We start from the raw sequence: 20,538 nt of genomic DNA, 5'->3' as shown, positions 1-20,538 counted from the left end.
CTTGTTGTATAAACTTGACTGTTCCCACAGCTGTGTGGGCAGCAGGGGGATGCAAGCATCTTGGGTGGGCCCACCAGCCTGTGCACAGAGTTTTTGTTAATCCTACTTTTCCAGTTTAGTTCTTGAATCTTCAGGGTCTTAAAATTCAGCCTTTCTGAAGAATAAACTCAGCCTCTAGGATGACAGCGCGAATGCTCCTGTCTTGGGAAGAGATTGTGGGGGTCTGACTTTTCCTTTAATACATTGGCCTAGCCTGTAGGCCTTCACGGGGCCCCAGGCCTGTACCAGCCCCCAGCACCGCTTCCCCAGCACGCAGCTTTTGTGCTTTGCTCAGTCCCCTGCTCCTTGGCAATCTGCTTCCCACTTTCAGAGGTCTGTTTCTTGCCTGTGGCCGTCTTCTTTTTCCACCAGTCTCTCTTAAATCCTTTTATTGCAGCTTCAGTGGTGGTTCAGGAGGGAGCAGAGGCAAACTAGCCTTCATCTGCTCTGTTTCATGCAAAGTACGCACAGATTCTCTAATGAGCAGTAGGGGAGGGGGGAGAATAAAACCTCTATGGCTATAAATTTATCTTGTTTTATAGCATTTTAGGTTCAGCTCTTGGTGAAAAGCAATTTAAATAAAAGGTTCAAGTTGGAGAACAGTTGTTTATATTCACTTCATAATATTTCAACTCCTAGTAAATGTTAGGGGGAGATTGGAGACAAGTAGGATGGAGAAAAGATTTGTTTGCCTAAACAGCCGGGATCTTTGGATGACTGGGTGGTGGAAGGTTCCAGGGCTCTGGGTTTTTCTGGAATTGTTATGTTTAATCTAGATTTCGTAGTGTTTTAAGTGCTGAGTTGGGGTTTATTGAGTGGACTTCAAAACTGCACAGACCAGCATTTGAATTCCTTCCTGCTTTGCTATATGTGGGCCTTGAGCAAATTGTTGAACTTGTTCAAACCTCAATTTCCTGACCTAAAAATGGGGGAAATTATGCTCTTCTCTCAAAGTTACTAGGAATGGATGGAAAAATGCATTTAAGTGCTGGGTGTTGTGTGGCCAGTGAATGCATGTTTTATTTACTTTGGTCTACTCTGGCTCTCTTTTGCTGTCGGGTGTTATTTATTATTTAATATGCATGGAAACCAGATTGGCCTGGTCTATGACCTCATGAATTTTCCCCTTTTTGTGGGAGGCTCACATTCTTGTCTTTAACTCTGCAACATACTAAGGCCTGAATAAAGGGATGCTGAGGAGGGGATGGGACAGTATTTGAACTTCGGTCTGTCCAAGTCCAGAATCACTGCTCTCAAAGTCCTGACTCCTTGATGTGGATCCTTTCTTAGTGCTTGCCTCTGAGTAGAACCATCACAGACGATTAGATGGACAGGCATGGATGCTTTCTGAAGGCTCTGCATTCCATGTTCCAGCTATTCATAATAACCATTGTGTATTTTCATATAAAATAGCCTATATTTTTAAGAAAGTACTTACTAGCCAGATGTGGTGGCACACATTTGAAATCCCAGTGACGGGGAGGCTGAGGCAAGAGGATAGCATGTGTAAGGCCAGTCTTAGCAACTTAGTGATCCTATCTCAAAATAAAAAATAAAGCTGGGGGTGTAGCTCAGTGACAAAAAGTGCTCCTTTACCTAGTACCCCCCAAAAGTATTTACTATAAGAGTATATTTTTGAAGGATGCATTGGGTGATAGATTGAAGCCTGGAAGCAGATCTCTTTGGATTTGCTGTTGTCTCCATCCCGAAGAGTGCTCTCTACCTGTATCTCTAGAGCAGTAAGTATGACACTGGTTGTGGTCTTCAGACCATAAAGGACTTTACCTCCCCTACCTCCTTTAAATGGAAGAAGAAGGGAAACAAAGGTGTGCATAGTACAAACCAAAGTTGCACATGGTACACCTTTGTATATTTACTGGTTCTGTTTTTCTGTCCTGCTCAGGCCTTTTCCTGGGTCTGTCTCTTCCATAGAAAATTCCATAGCAAATTCCCCCATTCATATCTGTATGTGGATATATGGGTGTTTTAGATAACATCTGGATACTGAGGCAGAGTTTCCATTCCCCACTTAGAACGTATTTTCCCCTACCCTCTGTAACTATTCCATTAACCTTAAAAGAAATTTCCTCTCTGATGGGGTTAAATAAATTATGAAGACAGATTCTTGATTAATACTACATTAGTCATTTAAAAATCATGGTTTCTGAAGTTAGAAATAGCATCGTTATTTGTGAAGCAACCTCTTTGATAATGTGCTGCATCTTTAAATAGGCTACATTATCACTGGCTGGGAATTGGATTATTTTTCCAGTAGTATATATGCTTTTGCAATGAACCTTTAGATGGCAGCATCTCTCACCATAAACTATAATTTCAACAGAAGCTCACAGATGTACCTGGTGTTGGAGATAGAAGGATGCTCAGAGTCTGCCCATGTCACCCCTTCACTGTGTGAGGATGGAGAAGAACCCTGGCATGTCCACACCGTAGCTCAGGGCTGCACAGAGGGCAGAGCCACAGACCCCTCCCTGGACCTCTTTCCATCACCCCTTCCTCTTAGTGATGCAAAATGTTTCTATCACTGTGGCCTTGTTAAAATTATAAGGCAATCACAGAGTCAAGTGGGGGTTTCTGGATCAGAAAGGAATATCGCGTATTTGGAAGAAGCAGATAGAATCTGGGAATTCTTTTGGCTTTTTAAGCTGTTTTAATTAGGTCTGACTCATATACCATACAATTCACATATAATTCATCCACTTAAAAGTATACAGTGCAGTTTTTATCATGTTCACAAAGTTATATAAATGATTGCCACAATTTAATTTTAGAACATTGTATTATTCCCAAAAGAATTCCCTTCGTCATCCCCCCAGGAGCCAGTGTATCCTCAATCAACCTCAGGCGAACACTCAGACCTTTCATTTCTATAGGTTTGCCTCTTCCCGACATCACACATGAGCAGAATCATATACTAGGTGGTCTTTGGTGCCTGGCTTCTTTCATTCAGCATAATTTTTAGGTTTCATGTCACAGCATGAATGGGTGCTTCATTCCTTTTATTTCCCAACAGTATTCCAGTGTGTGGCTATACACATCCTGTTTCATCAGTCAGTGGGCCTCTGGCTATTTCAAATAATGCCACTATGAATGTATGTGTACAAGTGTGAACATATATTCACACAGGAGTGGAATTGCTGGCTGTGTGGTGACTTTGTGTAACCTTCTGTGCTGAACTGTTTCGTAAAGGTCTCCAACCTTGTCCTTTTCCAGCAGCAATGAGTTGAGGGCTCCTTCTGCTGATAAGGTGGGACCATGGGGAGATGAGACCCTCAGTTTCTCTTGTGTCCTGAGCTGTAGCTAGTCTGACTGTCTGGCCATTCAGAGGAAGCTCTTTCAGCCGCCAGAAAGTCTCCTCTTGTGGGCCCCTCACAGTCACTGTGCGTCACCAGCCTGATAAGATGCCTTCACGCAACGGCTGCACCGAGCCTGTTGATATTACAGCTGGCTGTTTGTAGTCCTTGCCTTCCAACTTTGGAGATACCAAGCAATGAAATCATCTTCATCCCAGTTAGAGGAAAATGATATGCGTGCGTGCGTGCGTGCGTGTGTGTGTGAGTATGCACACACACACACACACATATATATACACACACACACATATATATGCATATGTGTGTGTATATATATAATATGAAACCCATAAAACCTTCACCACAGGCTATCCAGGTTTGGACATGTCAAAATCACCTCCTTGACACACAGTGAAGACAGCTGTAGAGACTTCAGAGTGGGGGACCAGGTTTCATTTTTGCCAGAGTTTACAGTCTCCAAGCTGAGCTTACCCTGTTCAGCAGCCCAGACTGGATGATCCCGCATCTGCTCTGAACCGTGTGTGTGTTCATGGGAAGGGAGGAGGCCGGCTCTTCCCTTAGCATATTTGGGTCTTGGTAAGGACACACGCTGTATGTTCTGAAGCTTTGTTTGCATCTGGAAAAAATTAGCCACACTTAGATCTTTCCCACTGCAGGTCCCATCAGGAAGCCCAAGTATGTGGAAAGCCCCAGGGTGCCTGGAGATACAGTTATAATCCCGTTCCGAGAAGTGTCCAAGCCCACAGAGCCAAGTGAGAATGGTAAGGACATGTTTTCAGTGACTTCTCCCTCCTCCCTTAAGACTGTCTGGAATGGCTCTCCGTGTCTGAGGGAACCTGGAGTGCTCCTGCTGGAACACTGCACTGCACTGAATGTATTTGGGAGGATGTTTTCCTCGGGCAGTTTATAGAGATCTACTTGGCTGGTGTAAATTCTTGGAATTATATATGCAGGGTGACAATAGTTGAGTGATTGTACATGCATTAGGGGTTGGGTCTTGTTTCCTCTGAGTTTGGGGAACATGAAAAGTCAGGCAGTAGACAGCAAGATGTCTTGTTAATACTTTACCATTTCAGAATATTCAGCACCAGGCTTTAGCTGAAAAGCTGAAACTCACGCAAAGCTTATCATAGCTTTCTTAAGGGAATTTGGTAACTTTCAAAAGCCTGTATATATTTTTTTAATCTCTGAAAGTTTTCTTTAGGTGATGTGGATGTAGGGACCAAAAAAATAAATAAAAAATAAAAATCCAAATTGATTGAAACCTTTTCATGAAGACATTTTATTTTGGGGGGTTGGGGGGGGGGAGGTTCGGTTTCTTTGTCTAAATCCCCAAATAAGCATAACAGGCACTGTGAGCTTGTAGCATGCTGTACTTTCATTAATAATTCTTTATTTTTTAAGCCAATTCAAGATTTACGTCTGTGTACTTTTCTGAGGAGTTTGCATCTCACAACTCTATAGACTTTAATTTGGGTGTTTGGGTTTTACATAATTTTCCTGCAGAAACAAGAGGTTAAGATTCTTGTCCTATTTACAGAAGCTAATTTTGCCCCGAGAGTGGACACAAGTTTATGCAGTAATGCTCAAAGAAAACTTAGGAAAGGAAATGCATCCATGTTTCCACTTTGAAATACCAGATCCCCTCCTCAGCCTCATTGTTTGAAGGGGACAGCTCTTCTGTGTTTCAGCTTGCATGTGTGTTTCGTGTTTCTGTGATGTATGGCAGGAAGTAGGATGTGGTAGGAGAGTGGAGTGGAGTGGTGGTGAAAAGAGAGCTCAAAATGAGCTGAAAGGGGGGTGTTGGCAGAAGCTGGAATCGGGAAGTTTGGAATGGGTGGAGGAGGAAATGGCATGGGTACGCTGGGCCAGCAAGAGGTGCTGTTGTAGGCATCCTGGCATGAAGTCTGCCCTTGTCCTTTCTGGCCAGGCCCCAGTTGTGTGGTAGAAGAGGCTCTTGCCACTGATTTGGGCAGAGCAAGGCGTGGCACTGGGTGTGTGTGAGAAGGTAGAGAATCTACTGTGGTGTCCAGTTAGGACAGCTGTGACTGATTAAAAAAAAGTCTCTTTTGGGTGTACATTTGCGTGTGCAGACCACCTGTTCTGTCATTTCTGTTTTGTGTGTGAAAAGGAAAACAAAAATCAACTCCTGATGTGAATATCTGTCATTGAACTTCCTGAGCTGACTTCACATTTCAGATTAAGCCTGCCACCCCTGCCCCTCATCCCCCACCTTCCTGTCAAGTCATTGCAACCCTAGCAAATCATGGTGCTGGTGTTGTGACTGGCCAAGACACCACGGTATGACTTCCTCCTCCGTGACTGAGAACGTTGTTGGGATTTCTGTGTAGGGCACTCCTAATACATGAGTGGGAGAGAGAGTTAGGATTTTTATGGCGCTAGGAAAGAAGGTTATAAATAGTTACCATTGTCAACTTTTCTCCCCTTGCCCAAGGCAGAATTGGCCACCTTTCTTGGCAAGAGAAGGTGTTCTTGGGCTTGGCTGTGGTCCGAGCTAAATTCAAGAGCAGCCATTGGCCTGGCTGGAGTGGCCAAAATTTGCATGTGTGCTCACTCCTGAGACCTGAGCTCTCTCACTCAGCCTCTTCAGGACCTTGGCAGCCAAAATTAACGCCATACACGGGCTGCACATACAGGACCTGAGGTTTCCATTTGGGCTCCGATTAAGAAACGTGGTACATTTTCATTTCTTTTAGTGTGGGTTTAGGGGTGGTTCATGATTATGGGCACATGACCTGTGTGAAGATAGCCCTGGTGCTGGTATGAGCTGTAGTAGCTACTCAGTTGGTGAGGAGGTGGTGGTTGCCCAACAGAATTGAACTTGACAGTTAGCAAAGGGTGATGTGCTTTGTAACCCTCATGGAATCTTTTACATTTCAGTGGAGTGAAGACTGCCATATTAAAATGTAAATTTTATGCATGGTTCATTGAACCTAAAGGAGAGGCTTCGGAGCTAAAACTAATTGGGTTTATTAAGCCCAGGCATGTACAGACACACGATGGGCAAACTCTAAGGTTTGGGACCAGCATTGTCTCTTAAGTTTCACTTTAAAATTTGGACTTCTGCTTCCCATACTTCCTTTGGGTGTTCTTATTTAAGTCTCTCTGACACTTCCCGGTGCTGTTAATAATAGCGTGTCAGTATTCTCCAGACTGTGGACAACAGCTCCTTGTGAAATGTCTGCTTTCATGTAGATTTGTGAAATATCAAGTTACTCCTAAATATTTGAAATAGTCTTTTCAGACTATGTTGCCTCACTTTTGCTTTGGTGGCCACGTAGCTATATCAATTCTTAATTCTTGGTTGTTTGAAATTTAAATGGAAGTAAAACAAAACCACTGAGCACTTAAGATTTGTTGATTAATTTATAAGTACTTTTGTTGTGTAATTTGTGTGTTAGTTTAGCCATCTGGAAAGTGGGTTCAATTACATGACCTGTGTTTTTAAATTTTTGTTATTTTTGGAAAGCGAAGAAACTGTTTATCAACGTTTGCATTCACCTGGATACATCTTTAGGAAAAAACATGCTACCATATTTAGTATTTTTATTCTTTTGATACTGGGGATTGAACTCAGAGGTACTTTAACACTGAACTACATCTCCAGTCATTTTTACTTTTTATTTGGAGATAGGGTCTCATTAAATTGCTGAGGGTTGGCCTTGAATTTACAGTCTTCCTACCCCAACCTCTGAATCCCTGGGATTATAGGAATGTGCCACCGCACTCTGCTTTAATATTTTTACATATTTTTGAAACACAGAATTTTCTACTCTGGACAGAAAAAAAAAAAAAGATTGACTTAATGAAGTCTTAAATACAATACAAATCCCCCCTCCTTTTTTTTTTTTCCTGTTTAATGGTCCTAAAAAGCTATGTGTCACATAAGATAGGTTCTTTATAAATAAGCTTGCTGTCAATTAAAACAACATATTACTTTCTGTGGGGATATGTCATTTACCCCCAAAACAATACCTCTGCCTTAATGGGAAGGAAAAAAACCCAAATTAGGACTCACAGCTTATTTCTTTGAATTAGGGACAACCATCCATATTCACTTAGGGTTGCTTTAATATATCATTAGCAACTTGAGCAAGCTTTGATGGGGAGGGGTGAGAAAGTTTTTAATCTCATGAGTCATTGCTCATTGAAGATCAATCTCAGAATATGATGAAACTTTTTTTTTTTCCTGGTAGTCTGGTTAGCAAATGAAATTGACCCACATGAAACAACAGAATAACTAAATGTAGAAAAGGGGGTCTTTTAGATAATGTTTAAATATTTCATTGATTACTATTTCAGACATTCAAAGATGTAGAGAATGAAAGGGGTATAAAGAATAATGGCATTTATTAGCCCATTACCTAGTTAAGAAATAAAACATAACTGTGTATTTCCTCTGATCATTTTATCTTTCCTTTCCCAAAAGGTAACCTTAATTCTGCTTTATCTTTAATTTTCAGCTTCTTAAAATGGTGATGCACCATTTAACTAATGGCTGAATAAGATTTAGTTAGATGAGAATTTAGAAGTGGGCATGCTTGGTATGTGTCCAGTGGGAGAGGGGCTAGAGGTGGAGAAGCCATTCATTCTACATTACCTTCAATAAATATTTTTTTTTAAATATTTTTATACTGGGAATTGAATCCAGGGTTTTTATTGCTGTGTTACATCTCCAGCCTTTTTTTTCCCCTTTAATCTACAAATGTTTTATTTACTACCTCTACTTTTAACATAGTCTATGCACTTCTAAGTATTTAAAAAGACTAGATGTTTCAAATAAGGACATAAGTTTGTCTACTCCCTGCCCTTTTTATTTTTTATTTTGAGACAAGATCTTGCTAAGTTGCCAAGGCTGGCTTTGAATTTGACTTTGAATCTTCCTGTCTTGGCCTCTCATGTCTCTGTGTTACAGGGGTGCAATACTATGTCTGGCAATATTAATTGAATGTTTAAGCTGTGAAAGGCAGTATACCAGATGCTATTTAAGATGAGCTGTCAAGGGGCCAGGGTTGGGGCTCACTGGTAGAGCACTTGCTCAGTTGGTAGAGCATGAGTGAGGACTGAGTCTGTTCCCCGGCACTACATACAAATAAACAAATAAAATAAAGGTATTGTGTTCATCTACAACTAAAAAAATTTTGAAAAAAAAAATGAATTATCAAGCTAAGTGTGATGGCATATGCCTGTGATCCCAGTAACTCCAGAGGCGGGAAGATTGCAAGATCAAGACCAGCTTCAGCAACATAATGAGACCCTGTCTCAAATAAAATAAACAAAGGATGTGGCTTAGTGGTAGAACACCCCTGGATTCACTCCCCAGTACGGGCGGGGGGGGGGGGGGAGTCTTCAAGTGTCGGTCCTTTCTTCACTGAGCCTTAGTGTCTGGTTGGGGAGTAAAGACCTGTCTACAGAGTGACTAATTCAAAGGAGGAAATACTAATGCGAGGTGTGTGATAAATTGAGAGTTCAGCAGATAGATTTTGAGCATGAGGAAGACTTAATTGGTGCCATGCTTTAAGATGTACCAATGTATCAGTCCATTCAGGCTGCTATAACTAAACAACCATAAGCAAGGTGGTTTATAGACAACAGAAATTGATTTCTCACAGTCCAGGAGCCCAAGAAGTAAAAATTGAGGTGTCTGTAGATTTCATGTCTGATGAGGGCCAACTTCCTGGTTCAGAGATGGGCATCTGTTCATAACCTCACAGGATGGAAAGGGCCACAAGACCCTCTTTTATCAAGGACTAATCCCATTCATAAGGGCATAGTCTCCCGAAGGCCCCACTTTCTAATATCATCACCCTGTGGGTTAGGATTTTATTCTAGAAATCTGGGGAGAAGGAATACCCACAAACATTTGACCATAGATTTTTGGCAACAAAGTCGGATGGAAGGGGGTAGGAAGAGACTAAGATCAGGGACAATGATAAGAAAAAGAGCTCAGTAATTAAATGAGAGAATAAAACCTCACATTGGACCAGGGTCAGGAGAAAAGAGGATGAATAGGGAGACTGTTGAGGTTGCGAGGAGCTGGGAGCCATGGTGACAACCCCTGTGGCTACACTAAGAGGACACTGGAGGAAGGGGTCCCAGGGTTTGGTTTGAGCTCAGTTTCAGGTGTGTGGACTTCAGGTGCTGGTGGAACATCGAGACTACAGTGTCCAGCCCGTGGCTGGAATCAAACTGGGCTTCAAGAAGGAGCTCACTCAGCATGTAAACTGGGTAGCCATTTGCTCAGAGGTAAGAGGGTGAGATCAATTAGACTAGGGAAGAAGATCTAGTATCTCTTGAGAGAAGACGACTAAGAAACATTGGTTGTTTTATTTACAAGCTATGAATAAGAACTGGAAGAAGCACCTGCAAGAGAGGTAGAAGTCACCCACCCATAAGACCTGTGACCATGGGTTTTCTCTCCATCTTAAATGACAGTTTCTACTTTCTCCCTTACAGCACAGAGTTTGCAAGGTCAGAAATCTACAGGAAAATCAAAAGAGAGGATGTACCATTTAAAAAGAAAATGGAGAATAAAAAAAATTATATGCTTAGTAGGGCCGTTTCAGGAACACTGGGAAGGTAAATGAGTTGAAGTTACATAGATACATGATGAGGAAGTAGAATTGGTGAGCATAGTCCCTTCTTTTAATTTCAAGAAGTTGAGTAGGTAGATGGGGGGAGCATGAAAGATTAGCCAGGCAAGGGCTGTGTGTGGCTATAGTTTTTATTGATTTTTAAGAAAAGGGATTTTCTTTAACATAATTTATACTTAAAGCAGAGCTTCTCCAGATATAGGCTGTGGAATTCTAAGGTGCCCCCAAGATTCGGTCAGGGATTTGTGAGGTCAAACTCTTTTTATAATAATCAAAATCAGTAGTAAAACTTGCAATACCTGCTCTTCAAGACAGGGGCACCAACTACCTAGTCATGGTGTTTTTCACTGCCATGTACTTGCATCAGACATGATAATTCACTGAAGAATGTCCTTGACAAAGCACTAAAAATAATGAATGTTATTAAATCTTGACCCTTGAATACCTATCTTTTTAATATTCTGTGCAGTGAAGTGGGAAGTCTGCATAAAGCATTTCCACTGCATGCTGAAGTGTGATATGTGTCTCGAGGCAGAGCATTGTGTGATTGTTTGAATTGCAAGCTGAACTAGCCACATTTTAAATGGAACATCATTTTTATTTGATGTAATCACTGGCAAACTATGGCTATTCAGAATTGAGCGCTTGTCACACATTTTCTTCAAAAGGAATGAAATGAGCCTGTCACTTCAATTTAAAAAAAAAATTTAAAATAAAAACACTTCACAAGATTAGTTGTCAATGCTAAAACTTGTCAATGCTAAAACTTGACCTTTTAAATGAAAATTAGGTTTTTGGAGAAATTTGCATCTGATATGTTGAGCTTGATGGCTTCCCAAGACATTTCAGTTAAGAATTTGTGATAATATTAATGAATATGATATTTTGATATTGTATAATGAAATGAGTGAACATTTTTAAGATCTTCAAAATCAACAGTTTCCAATTGGTCCAAAGCAGGATGTTATAAAATCTTACATGGATAGAAGATCCATTTATTTAATTTTCATAGTACTGGGAATTGAACCCAAGGGTGGTCCTTTTATTTTTAATTTTGAGATAGGATATTGTGAAGTTGTCCATTCTGGCCTTGAACTTGGAATCCTCCTGCCTTAGCCTCCCTCCCTGAGATCCAAATATGTGCCATCTCTTCCAGCAAGATTCATTTAAGATACAAAACAAGCTGGGGTATAGCTCAGTGGTAGAGTGCTCAAGAAGCCCTGGGTTCAGTTCCCAGCATCAAACAAAAATATATCCCAACAGAATGAGAGCAGAAACAGACCTGAGACTCTACCAGTTTTCTATTAAATCAAGTAGTAAAGATATTTGTGAAAAGGCAAAATACGTCATTCTTTCTGACTTTTTAAATTGGAAGTATAGTTGTTTTTATTAAAATGTTAATTAACTTGTCATAGGTTTTATTTTTAAATGAACTTACATTTTAAAAATTCATATTTTTAATTTCTATGATAAATATCAATAGATATAATTGTCATAAACTGAAGCTCTTTTGAAGTCCTCTATAATTTTAGGGAGTGAATCTTGATATCAAAATGTTTGAGAATCTGCTTGCTTAGATGAAAGGAAGACAATAAAAATAAGAGATAAGAAAATTGATCCAAACTTTACAAGTTACCTACACTTGAGAGTATGGGCACTTAGAGCGAAGTGAGATACTTTGAAAGAAGAAATGATAAATTTTAACATCTACTACTTTGGAAGCCTGGCATTAGTCAGTTGTTCAAGGTCACATAACTAGGAAGTAGCCAGATGTTATCCATGATGCCCAGTGCTCTGTGGAGTATGAGGAGGATAAGGGTGAAGAGGTCTTCTTTATGGAGTGACCACTGGCCTCCAGGGACCTGCACAGTTCTAACAGAGTCTGGTTTTAAGAAGAGGGGATCATTAGATGGTAAATGAAGCAGTATGAGCCAAATTGAGACAGTTTGGCAATCAACAAAATTGTCTTGGAATACTGAGTTCAGAAAAAGCTACTTGGGTCAGAAAGATTATAAACAACTATATTTTTAGGTAAGAAAAATTCAAGTACATCTGTAAACATGTATAAACTTTTTTTTTTCATATGAACTTATGAAACCAGAAAATGAAATAATAGGAAATGTGGGCTCTTAGTGTTAAACTGATGCAGATAATAATCAGCTTTATAGCATCCTGTGGTTTATAAGGTATTTCTGACATTATTGGTTTTGAGGCTCACCATCTATAGTAGCAAGTGGGTACAGCACTTAACTGATAGGAAATTGAGGTTCAACACCTGAAGGGCTCAGAATCCTGTTAACATCTTCTGCAGTATAAAAAAGGCGAGGAGGAGACTGGGAAGGGCACCGAGGTTTTGAATTTACCTTGATAGCAACTGGGGAGCTGGTCAGTTAGTGGACTGCTCCTCAGTGTTTGTGCTCCACACACAAATCTAACAGGGTCTGAAAACAGGCAGGCAGGAAGTGATTTAAGAACTTGCCTTTAGGGGCTGAGGTTGTGGCTCAGCCGTAGAGCGCTCACCTAGCATGTGTGAGGCCCTGGGTTCCATCCTCAGCACCACATAAAAATAAATAAATAAAATAAAGGTATATAAAAAAAAAAATCCAAGGGGATGATAAAAGCCTTTAAAAAAAAAAAAAAAAAAAAGAACTTGCCTTTACCTTTCCGTATGGGTTAGCCTTCCACAAGCGTGTGACATTGAGGAGTCCATGAAGATTATTGGGCCAGTTGTGGTGGTGCACGCCTGTAATCCCAGTGACTTGGGAAGCTGAAGCAGGAGGATCACAAGCTCAAAGCCAGCCTGGGCAACTGAGTGAGACCCTGCCACAAAATAAAAAGGGTTGGGGATGTGGCTAAGTGGTTGAGCACCCTGGGGTTCAATCTCTGGGGCCAAAACCAAAATAAAACAAATAAACAAAAAAAAACATTATTGGGAGGAATATCACTGGCCATTCTGAGCCTAACAGATTTCCAGGAAGTATAAGGTTAGCTATTCTCTCAGTTCCAAATACAGCCACCACAAATTCTTTGGAGTGAGATTTAAAGTGAAATGAGGTCTTTCTTCTTTCTAGCCATTATCCCACTAATAATGGATAAAGTATGTCCATTATTGATGAGTGACTTAATATTAACTACCTGAATGAAAACAGACTTTCCTTTTAGTGGCCTAGTACAATTTGATCTGGAGGTTATGTTGGAGTAATAATTAGCTTAAAGGAGATCATACGGCTATTCAACACACAGTATTTGGTGAACAACTACAAAAGTAGAAATGCATTTCCATTTCCCAAGGGAGTGCACCCAGATGAGCTCCCAGGCAACTCTTCTCTCCCAGAATGGCACTGTCATTCTTCACCCAGGGGTCCTTGTACCAGAAAGAACAGTTCAGTGAGAGAAGACAGTGCATTAGGGAAGGCAAGACGTGGGTGACTTGAGGTAGATTGAGGAATTCAGACTTTTAAAGATATGGTCACTAGGATGATATTATAGAAGAGTGAATGAAATTTGAAAACACAGTTAGGAAGCCTTTGGAAGAAATAAAATTGCAGTGGCTTAATGGATGCAAAATGATATAAAGAATGTCTCCATTCATCCTGAACCCCAGTAGGGTTTGAGAACATGAATTTGGGTGTCTCAATTAAACTCAGCTGTTGAACCTGGAATTGCTACTGCTCATTGGAAGGGGGGTGATTTTTGGATAACTATTTTTTTTTTTTTCAGATTTTTTGTTGTTGAAAACCTGGGGAGTCTCTCAATAGCCCCAGTGTGGAGGTGGCCTTGACTCTGCTGGGGGTGGTGATGTCCCTCGGCTTCATGTAGGACCTACACAAGATCTGGGGTTTTCAAATGAGTCTCCAGTGAGCCATAGGCTGTGCCTGTGTTTGTTGCAGGGGTAGGTTCTGTGACAACTGCCTGTGTACAACTATACTCTGCCTCCACAGCAGCTGCCAAGTGGGAGTAGTTGCTGGCTTTTTCCCCAGAGTGTTTCAGGTTGAACCAGAAGCTAGAGTTTCGGGGGCATAGTCACAATCATGTGTTTAGTATGGAGGTTGTTTCGAAAGGAGAGGAGGTGGTGGAGTAGAGAAACCACTGAGATCTACCCTCTTACCCACTTCTTCCCCTTTCTATCTGGGTTGTATGCCCGCCCTCCAGTTCAGCTGCTACTCAAGATAAAATAGCAACCCTGCCTGAGCCTTGGGGCTTGGGAGTGGAGAGGGTAAGGTGTGGGGGAGACCCATCCTATGTTGAATGGTTCAGCCCTTGGGTGTGCCTGGGTTGTGTTGATTTTGTTTGGTTCACGCCCTCTGTTCCCAAATGCCCATCTACCTTGAGAATCTAACTGTGGTTTGAAGTCTCTGGTGGAAAGGGATCTTCCTTAGAGCAGCACAGGGGTGTGGTCCACCCGCCCTGGGTGGTTCCCTTTCCAAGAGTTGTCTACTGATCTGGGTCTACTGATCCCTCACATTAAGAGTTGAATGCAAATAATCCGGAAACATCAAGGCTGTCTCACCCCAGAACAATCAATCCTTGGTTACCACAGTGCTGCAGTTTTCTATAGTCAATAAAACATACCTTAAGCTGCAAACAGCTCTTCTTCCTTCCCCAGATATTGAGAACCAGCAAGTGACTAAGTGCCTTTCCTTTCCTGAAGATACTGCCAGCCTGATTTTCCTCATAGCTGCCATTCTGGGTGCATGTCATAGCAAAACTGATATGCGAAATGAGAATAATACAGATGGTCTTCTCAAAAGCTCTGTTTATTTTAATTTTTGCAGTTCCTTACAAAGGCAAAGTTAACAGCAAACTTTGTTGTTGACATCATAGCTCAAAAGGAACATCACTGTGTTGTTTTTTTCCTCATTTTGTTTTTCTAAAACCTCTACCATTATCTTCAGATTTCTACATCTAGAGAAGATGGGTTTATATATATGTATGATCTTGGTGTCTGGATAATCAAAAAACAGTAAAACACCGAGTGACTGTATTGTATGTTGTGCATTGTTTGCTCTTGAGTTTGACTTGTGTAATCTCAGTGTGCTTTGTATGTGATTTCATCCCCATGGATGCTGACTTAAAAATTTGAAAGAGTCAATGGGATGATGTTGATGTTTTGGCATCTTAAATACAAAAAGCCAAATGACCTAATTTTGGGAAGAACCCCAGAAATTCCCTACTTTCCAGCATTACCTGTGGAGCATTCCGAGAATATAGGTTGATGAGAACATGATTCACTAAGTTTTTTTAAGTCCTTGTTTTAGTGAGGTTTCTCAGTGATCGGTGGCTTGAGTTGGAGTTCTGGTTTTGACCATTGCTGCTGCGGAACATGCAGATTTTCCACCAAGGTCTTCCTGCCCCTGCCTGGCTTAATGAGAACTTTAGATTCAGGGATAACTGAATCTAAACAGCCTGGGTCTCTGCCAGCATGTCACTTGGGTTTTGCATTATTTTAGCCCCCTTGGCATTGCCCACACCGTGCCCTTTAAGGTGAACGGGAAGACTTTTTCTTACCCAAAGGGGTGTCTGAATTACCCATTCCCCCCCACTGGTTTGGGAATAGGAATTGCTATCAGATAACAACACTGGGTTTTTCTGGTTCAGGTTGAATATTTCACCCTTTAAACTTGGAATTTCTCTGTTACCGTTTTCTTAACCTGTCACGGCTTCTTAATTAGAATGTACTGCTAGAGGACAAGCCGCATTGTCAAACTTGGTGCATTTTATAAAAATACACAAAAGTGCCAGACAAGCAGCTATAGTGCGAACTCATCCAGATGTGAAGCTGAAATTCCCCAGAGGGGCGTCTTCATTGTTTTCTTTCTTTGTTCCAGAAGCAAAGACCGATAATGAACCGAGCTGTTCACCGGCAGCTCAAGAACTGTTGACAAGGCTGGGATTTTTACTGGGAGAAGGGATCCCAAGTGCCACACACATAACCATTGAAGACAAAAATGAAACCATGGTAATGCCCGAGGAAGACACTGCATTTCATACCTGCTCAGAGGATGAATGAAGCGATAACCAATCTTCCTTTCCCCAGGAGGGGGGAAGTCATTGTTTGGTCAAATGAGTTCTGGGCTGTTGTGTATTGAAATTTATTGCAACAGTTTGTTTCTGGGTGTTTGTAGAGAGGGGGTTAGGGAAAAGTAGAGGGAGCAGAACTTAAGAAAATGTCCACATTAACCTTCTAGTCACTCCCTGGAGAATAGCAGCTACATGAATTAAAGTGGCTAAAAGAATTCCTTCATAACGATACCACTTTTATCTTTATAGCACCATTCTTCTCATCTGGCTGCTTTGGTATTTGCTTTCCTGTGCCTTTTTAGCTGTTGGGATTTTGGAGGGTCAGTGGGGTGAGGAAAAGATTTATAGGAGATGAGGCAGAGACAATATGAGATGAGATCAAATGGTCTATCTACCGGGAAGGCGTGCCTGTCCAAGGGGACAGCGGCCAGCAGCACTCTGCTACTTCCAAGATGTGTGCCTGTGAGCAGCAGCGAGGGGCTGGACCCCACCCTCCACAGCCACCACCACTGTGAGGGTCTCTGTGAGGGAGGTGCCCTGGGTTGATTGAGACACAGTGGCCAACAGGCTCCTTCCCTCATCTCGGAGCCCATAAATCTTCAGGAATTGAATCAGGCTGCTGTGCTCATGAAACGTTACAAAAACAGTCCCCAGGTTTTCTGTACAGAGGTCAAATAACCCATTTGTTTTCTGCAGATTTTAAATGAGAGGAAGTCTGCCTGTTTGCCATTTCTGATTCACTAAATTATTGCTAAGATTGCCCTTTTAATAAAAAGGAAAACCTCAAGGGAAGGGAACAGAACAAAGATTTTTAACATTTTGGAAGACCATATATGTATGTATGTATGTATGCATATATATACACACACACATACACACACATTTATATATTTATGTCTATTCATGTCTCCTCCTAGAATTTAAAAACTGCCCTCTATTTTTCTTTTTCGTTTTTTTTAAAGTTTTATTGTTTTAACATCAAAAGTGTGTGTTGAAGTGTCCTGTGTCAGCTGTGCTAACTCCTCCTTCCATTCATCTTGCAGTGCACAGCTCTAAGCCAAGGCATCAGTCCTTGCTCCACACTAACAAGCAGCACGGCATCTCCTAGCACCGATAGCCCCTGCTCAACCTTGAATAGCTGTGTCAGCAAGACGGCAGCCAACAAAAGTCCCTGTGAGACCATTAGCAGCCCTAGTTCCACCCTGGAAAGCAAGGACAGTGGAATTATCGGTAAGAAGCACACTGCTCGGTAATGTAATGGCTTGGTGCTCGTCAACCAGAGCACTCACCAGGCACTTCTCAAGTGGGCTTTAGCATGGTCTGTGAAGGTCAATCTGCCAGGGTCTGCCCTGTTCTTTGCAGGCAGCACTGGGTCCATGTGCAGCTGAGAGAATGAAGGATTAGCTTTTACATTCCTTGATATTTATTTTATAACACTGGGCTCATGGTTTAAAAAAAAAAAAAAAAAGTCTTCCCAATCAGAGAGGCCTGAACAGTTCAGATCTGACCTGTGAAGTTACAAAAATTCTCCTTCCTCATCAGTCAGTTCCATCTGTTGGGCATCAGTTCCCCCTGGGGCACCTAGCAAAGCAGTGAATTCCCTGCATATTAAGAACTCTCTTCCCAGCCCAATCTCAAAGTCACTCACCTTGCAGATAATGGGTCAGACATTATTCTCCAGAGTTTCTTATGATGGGATCTTGACCACTGTTTTGAGGCCAGGATTTTCTAAGGAAGTGTTCCCTTCACCCCCACACACCCACACCTATACTACAGGTGTGTTTTGCCTGAACCGAACTAGGTGGCTTGAGCAACATAATTAATTGACTTCTTTGCACTCTTCTTTCCTTCTTGAGAAAATGAAGGATTTAGATTTATTAAGTAGTTCCTAGACCTAGGTGTGTATTAAAATCATATTGAAGAGCCCTTAGTTTTATATCCTATCCCAGACAGGCTCCCAAATGTTTCTGCAGGTGGGCTTAGGCATCTGTGGTCTCAGGTCTCCAACTTGGTGCCCTTCAGACAGCAGACAGGTGGAGTCCTGGAAGAATTGTGTAGGCCTCTCTAGGCCCTAAAATTATATTTCAGTTTCACAGTGAAGCTCTCATTAGTTAATAACACCTTTGGCGAATTATGCACGTCTTTGAGGGATATTTGTGTTTTATTATGGACTAAACTCCTCTTCCACATTCAGATATAATCAATTGGAAGGACATTTGAGCTCCTTATTTTCTTCAGTCACCTGCAGTTGCTTTCAAGTTTAATTTTATTGATTGATTGATGGAGCTAGGGACTAAACCCAGGCCTTGTACTTTCTAGGCACGTGCTTTACCACTGAGCTATAGCAACATCTCCTCTTTCGAGAAAGATTTGGAAGACCAAGTCACAGGTTCATCCAGGTTGGACTTTGGAGATTGCCCCAGAGGGCCTCTGAGAGTCCTGGAAATGGGGTGTGGACTGCTTTTTTTGAAATACAATTCACCTGTCCTATTATTCACCCATTTAAACCGTGAATGCTTTTTTCTTAGTGTATTCAGCATTGTGTTACCTTCACCACAATTGACCTTAGAATGTTTTCATCATTCCAAAAAAAGAAACACTCTACCTGATAAAAGTCACTTCATTTCCTCCCAATATCCCCAGTTCTAGTCATCTGGCATCCTACTTTCTCTCTCTGTAGATAAGCTTCTTGTGGACATTTCATATGAATGGAAAGTATCTCTTGTAGGAAAGTTGAATTCTTTTCACTTAGATTCAAGGCCTTCGTGAGTTTATTCTATTTTTATATCTCATTGGATCCCTCTTCCCCTTGTTGTACATTCTAATTCAACAAACGTTTTCTAGCATCATTTCTGTTCTCATGCCCTGTCTCTTCTGAGCTGTCCACCATGGAGAGATCTTTGATATGAATTCTGCAGTAACTTGGTGACTTTTTTTTTTTTTTAGCTCTTATGAAATTTCATCTCCTTTAGAGAATTTATCTTTCTTTAAGGATTTGACTAGTCTTCTTTTTATTGTATGTTCTAATGGCATTACTCCTCTCCCAAGTCAGTTTTTTGTTCTGACAGAAACACTTTTAGTAACAGAGAACCTCCCATTCCTTCCCAGCCTTCTTTTTCATTAAGATACAATGTTGGAGTTTTAAAAGTATTTTAAACAGGAAAGAAAAAGTGCTGTTTTGCCCTTCTGTATTGTCATTGAAATTAACCTGCAGGAGTTTCTTAACTAATACTTCATTTTATATAATTCAACCAACCCCAGAGTGATTCATCCCCTTATTACCTGCTTCCCATAACCCCTCCTTCAATGTGTTTATTTTCCTTCAATGTGTTTGTTTATTTTTTAAAAATTTTGTAATTGTAGATGGACAACATGCCTTTATTTTGTTTATTTTTATGTGGAGCTGAGAATTGAACCCAGTGCCTCCCACAAGATAGGCAAGTGTTCTACCACTGAACTATAGTCCTAGCCCCTTCAATGTATTTATTCTTGTTTCATTATTTAATTTCTCTTCATATGGACAGGATCTCATTTTTGTAAGTATCTCCTGGGTTCTTATCCCAGTTTTGGGATTGAGAAATTAAGGAAAGAATGGCTGCTGGATCAAGTTGCATTGAACGAGGGAGAATTCAATTGTTTTATAAAGAACTGTATAGGATTCCAGGTTGGCTTTGTCAACCCTTTTAATATCTGTGTTTTAATGGTTATCTCTTCCTTGCATGTCACCCAAACTGCCCTTCACTCCTTGGCTCAAGATAACTTGATTCTTTAACAACTGAATATGAAAAGTGGTGGAAATTGAGATGAAAGTGGGAGCAGTAAGAAAGACATCGGCCAGCAAGGGTTGTGGCTCAGCAGAATGCTCGCCTAGCACAGGCAGGACCCTGGGTTCGATCCTCAGCACCACATAAAAAGAAATGAATGGAATAAAGATATTGTGTCCAACTACAACTAAAAAATAAATATTAAAAAAAAAAGATGATGGCAAGTCCCTATGTCATGAAAAACCCCAGCTCCGGGAGATCATGCTTGCTGCTTGTTAGCTGCTCTCCTGCAGGGGCGAGGTCCGTAGGTGGATGAGAGAGAAGCATTGTGCTGGTAACAACATGCCTCTGTTTCCTTTCCTCTATGACCTGCAGAATTGGAACCTGTTGCCAAGGCACACATTGGTAGGGAGGAGAAGGAAGAAAAGCAAGAACTTCCTCTCCAGGTGGACTACAGCCACAGGTCTTTGAAGATGCAGCAGTAGCAAGGCCAGAGAGGGAAAAAGCTTCCTCTGCTGTTAGTTGAGGGTGCACATGTTCCATTGCCTCTCAGCAGAGTGGGTATCTATGACGCACTTGTGGTTCTGTGATTGCTGGGGTGGGGTGTGCCTTTTGCCATCTGAAGAACATGCCAATTTTGCAAGGTGTAGCCTGGGATTGTGGGCATCTTCAATGTTTCAGTAAAATATTGGAGAGCACCATGATCCTTGCAGGCAGGGATGTACTTGAGACAGGTTGGCTGCCCACATTGGAAGGCCTGCAAGTGGC

General features: G+C 41.3%; 1 protein-coding gene across 4 annotated transcripts in view; it reads left to right on the top strand.

Moving 5' to 3' along the window:
- Positions 1–20,538, top strand: part of Tanc1 (tetratricopeptide repeat, ankyrin repeat and coiled-coil containing 1) — a 227,218-nt gene that overhangs the window by 133,784 nt on the left and 72,896 nt on the right. For 3 of the 4 annotated variants that reach the window (XM_076865485.2, XM_076865484.2, XM_076865483.2), the window contains exons 5-7: positions 4,028–4,132; positions 15,814–15,944; positions 17,050–17,236. In XM_076865485.2, the coding sequence (XP_076721600.2) occupies positions 4,028–4,132; positions 15,814–15,944; positions 17,050–17,236 (423 nt within the window). The remainder of the gene's footprint in view (positions 1–4,027; positions 4,133–15,813; positions 15,945–17,049; positions 17,237–20,538) is intronic. The other variant, XM_076865486.2, reaches the window with a different exon arrangement.

This window comes from Callospermophilus lateralis, chromosome 9 (genome assembly GCF_048772815.1).
Source record: "Callospermophilus lateralis isolate mCalLat2 chromosome 9, mCalLat2.hap1, whole genome shotgun sequence".
Lineage (NCBI taxonomy): Eukaryota > Metazoa > Chordata > Mammalia > Rodentia > Sciuridae > Callospermophilus > Callospermophilus lateralis.
Note: the sequence above shows the minus strand (reverse complement) of the source record. Positions and strands in the feature narration are given on the sequence as shown.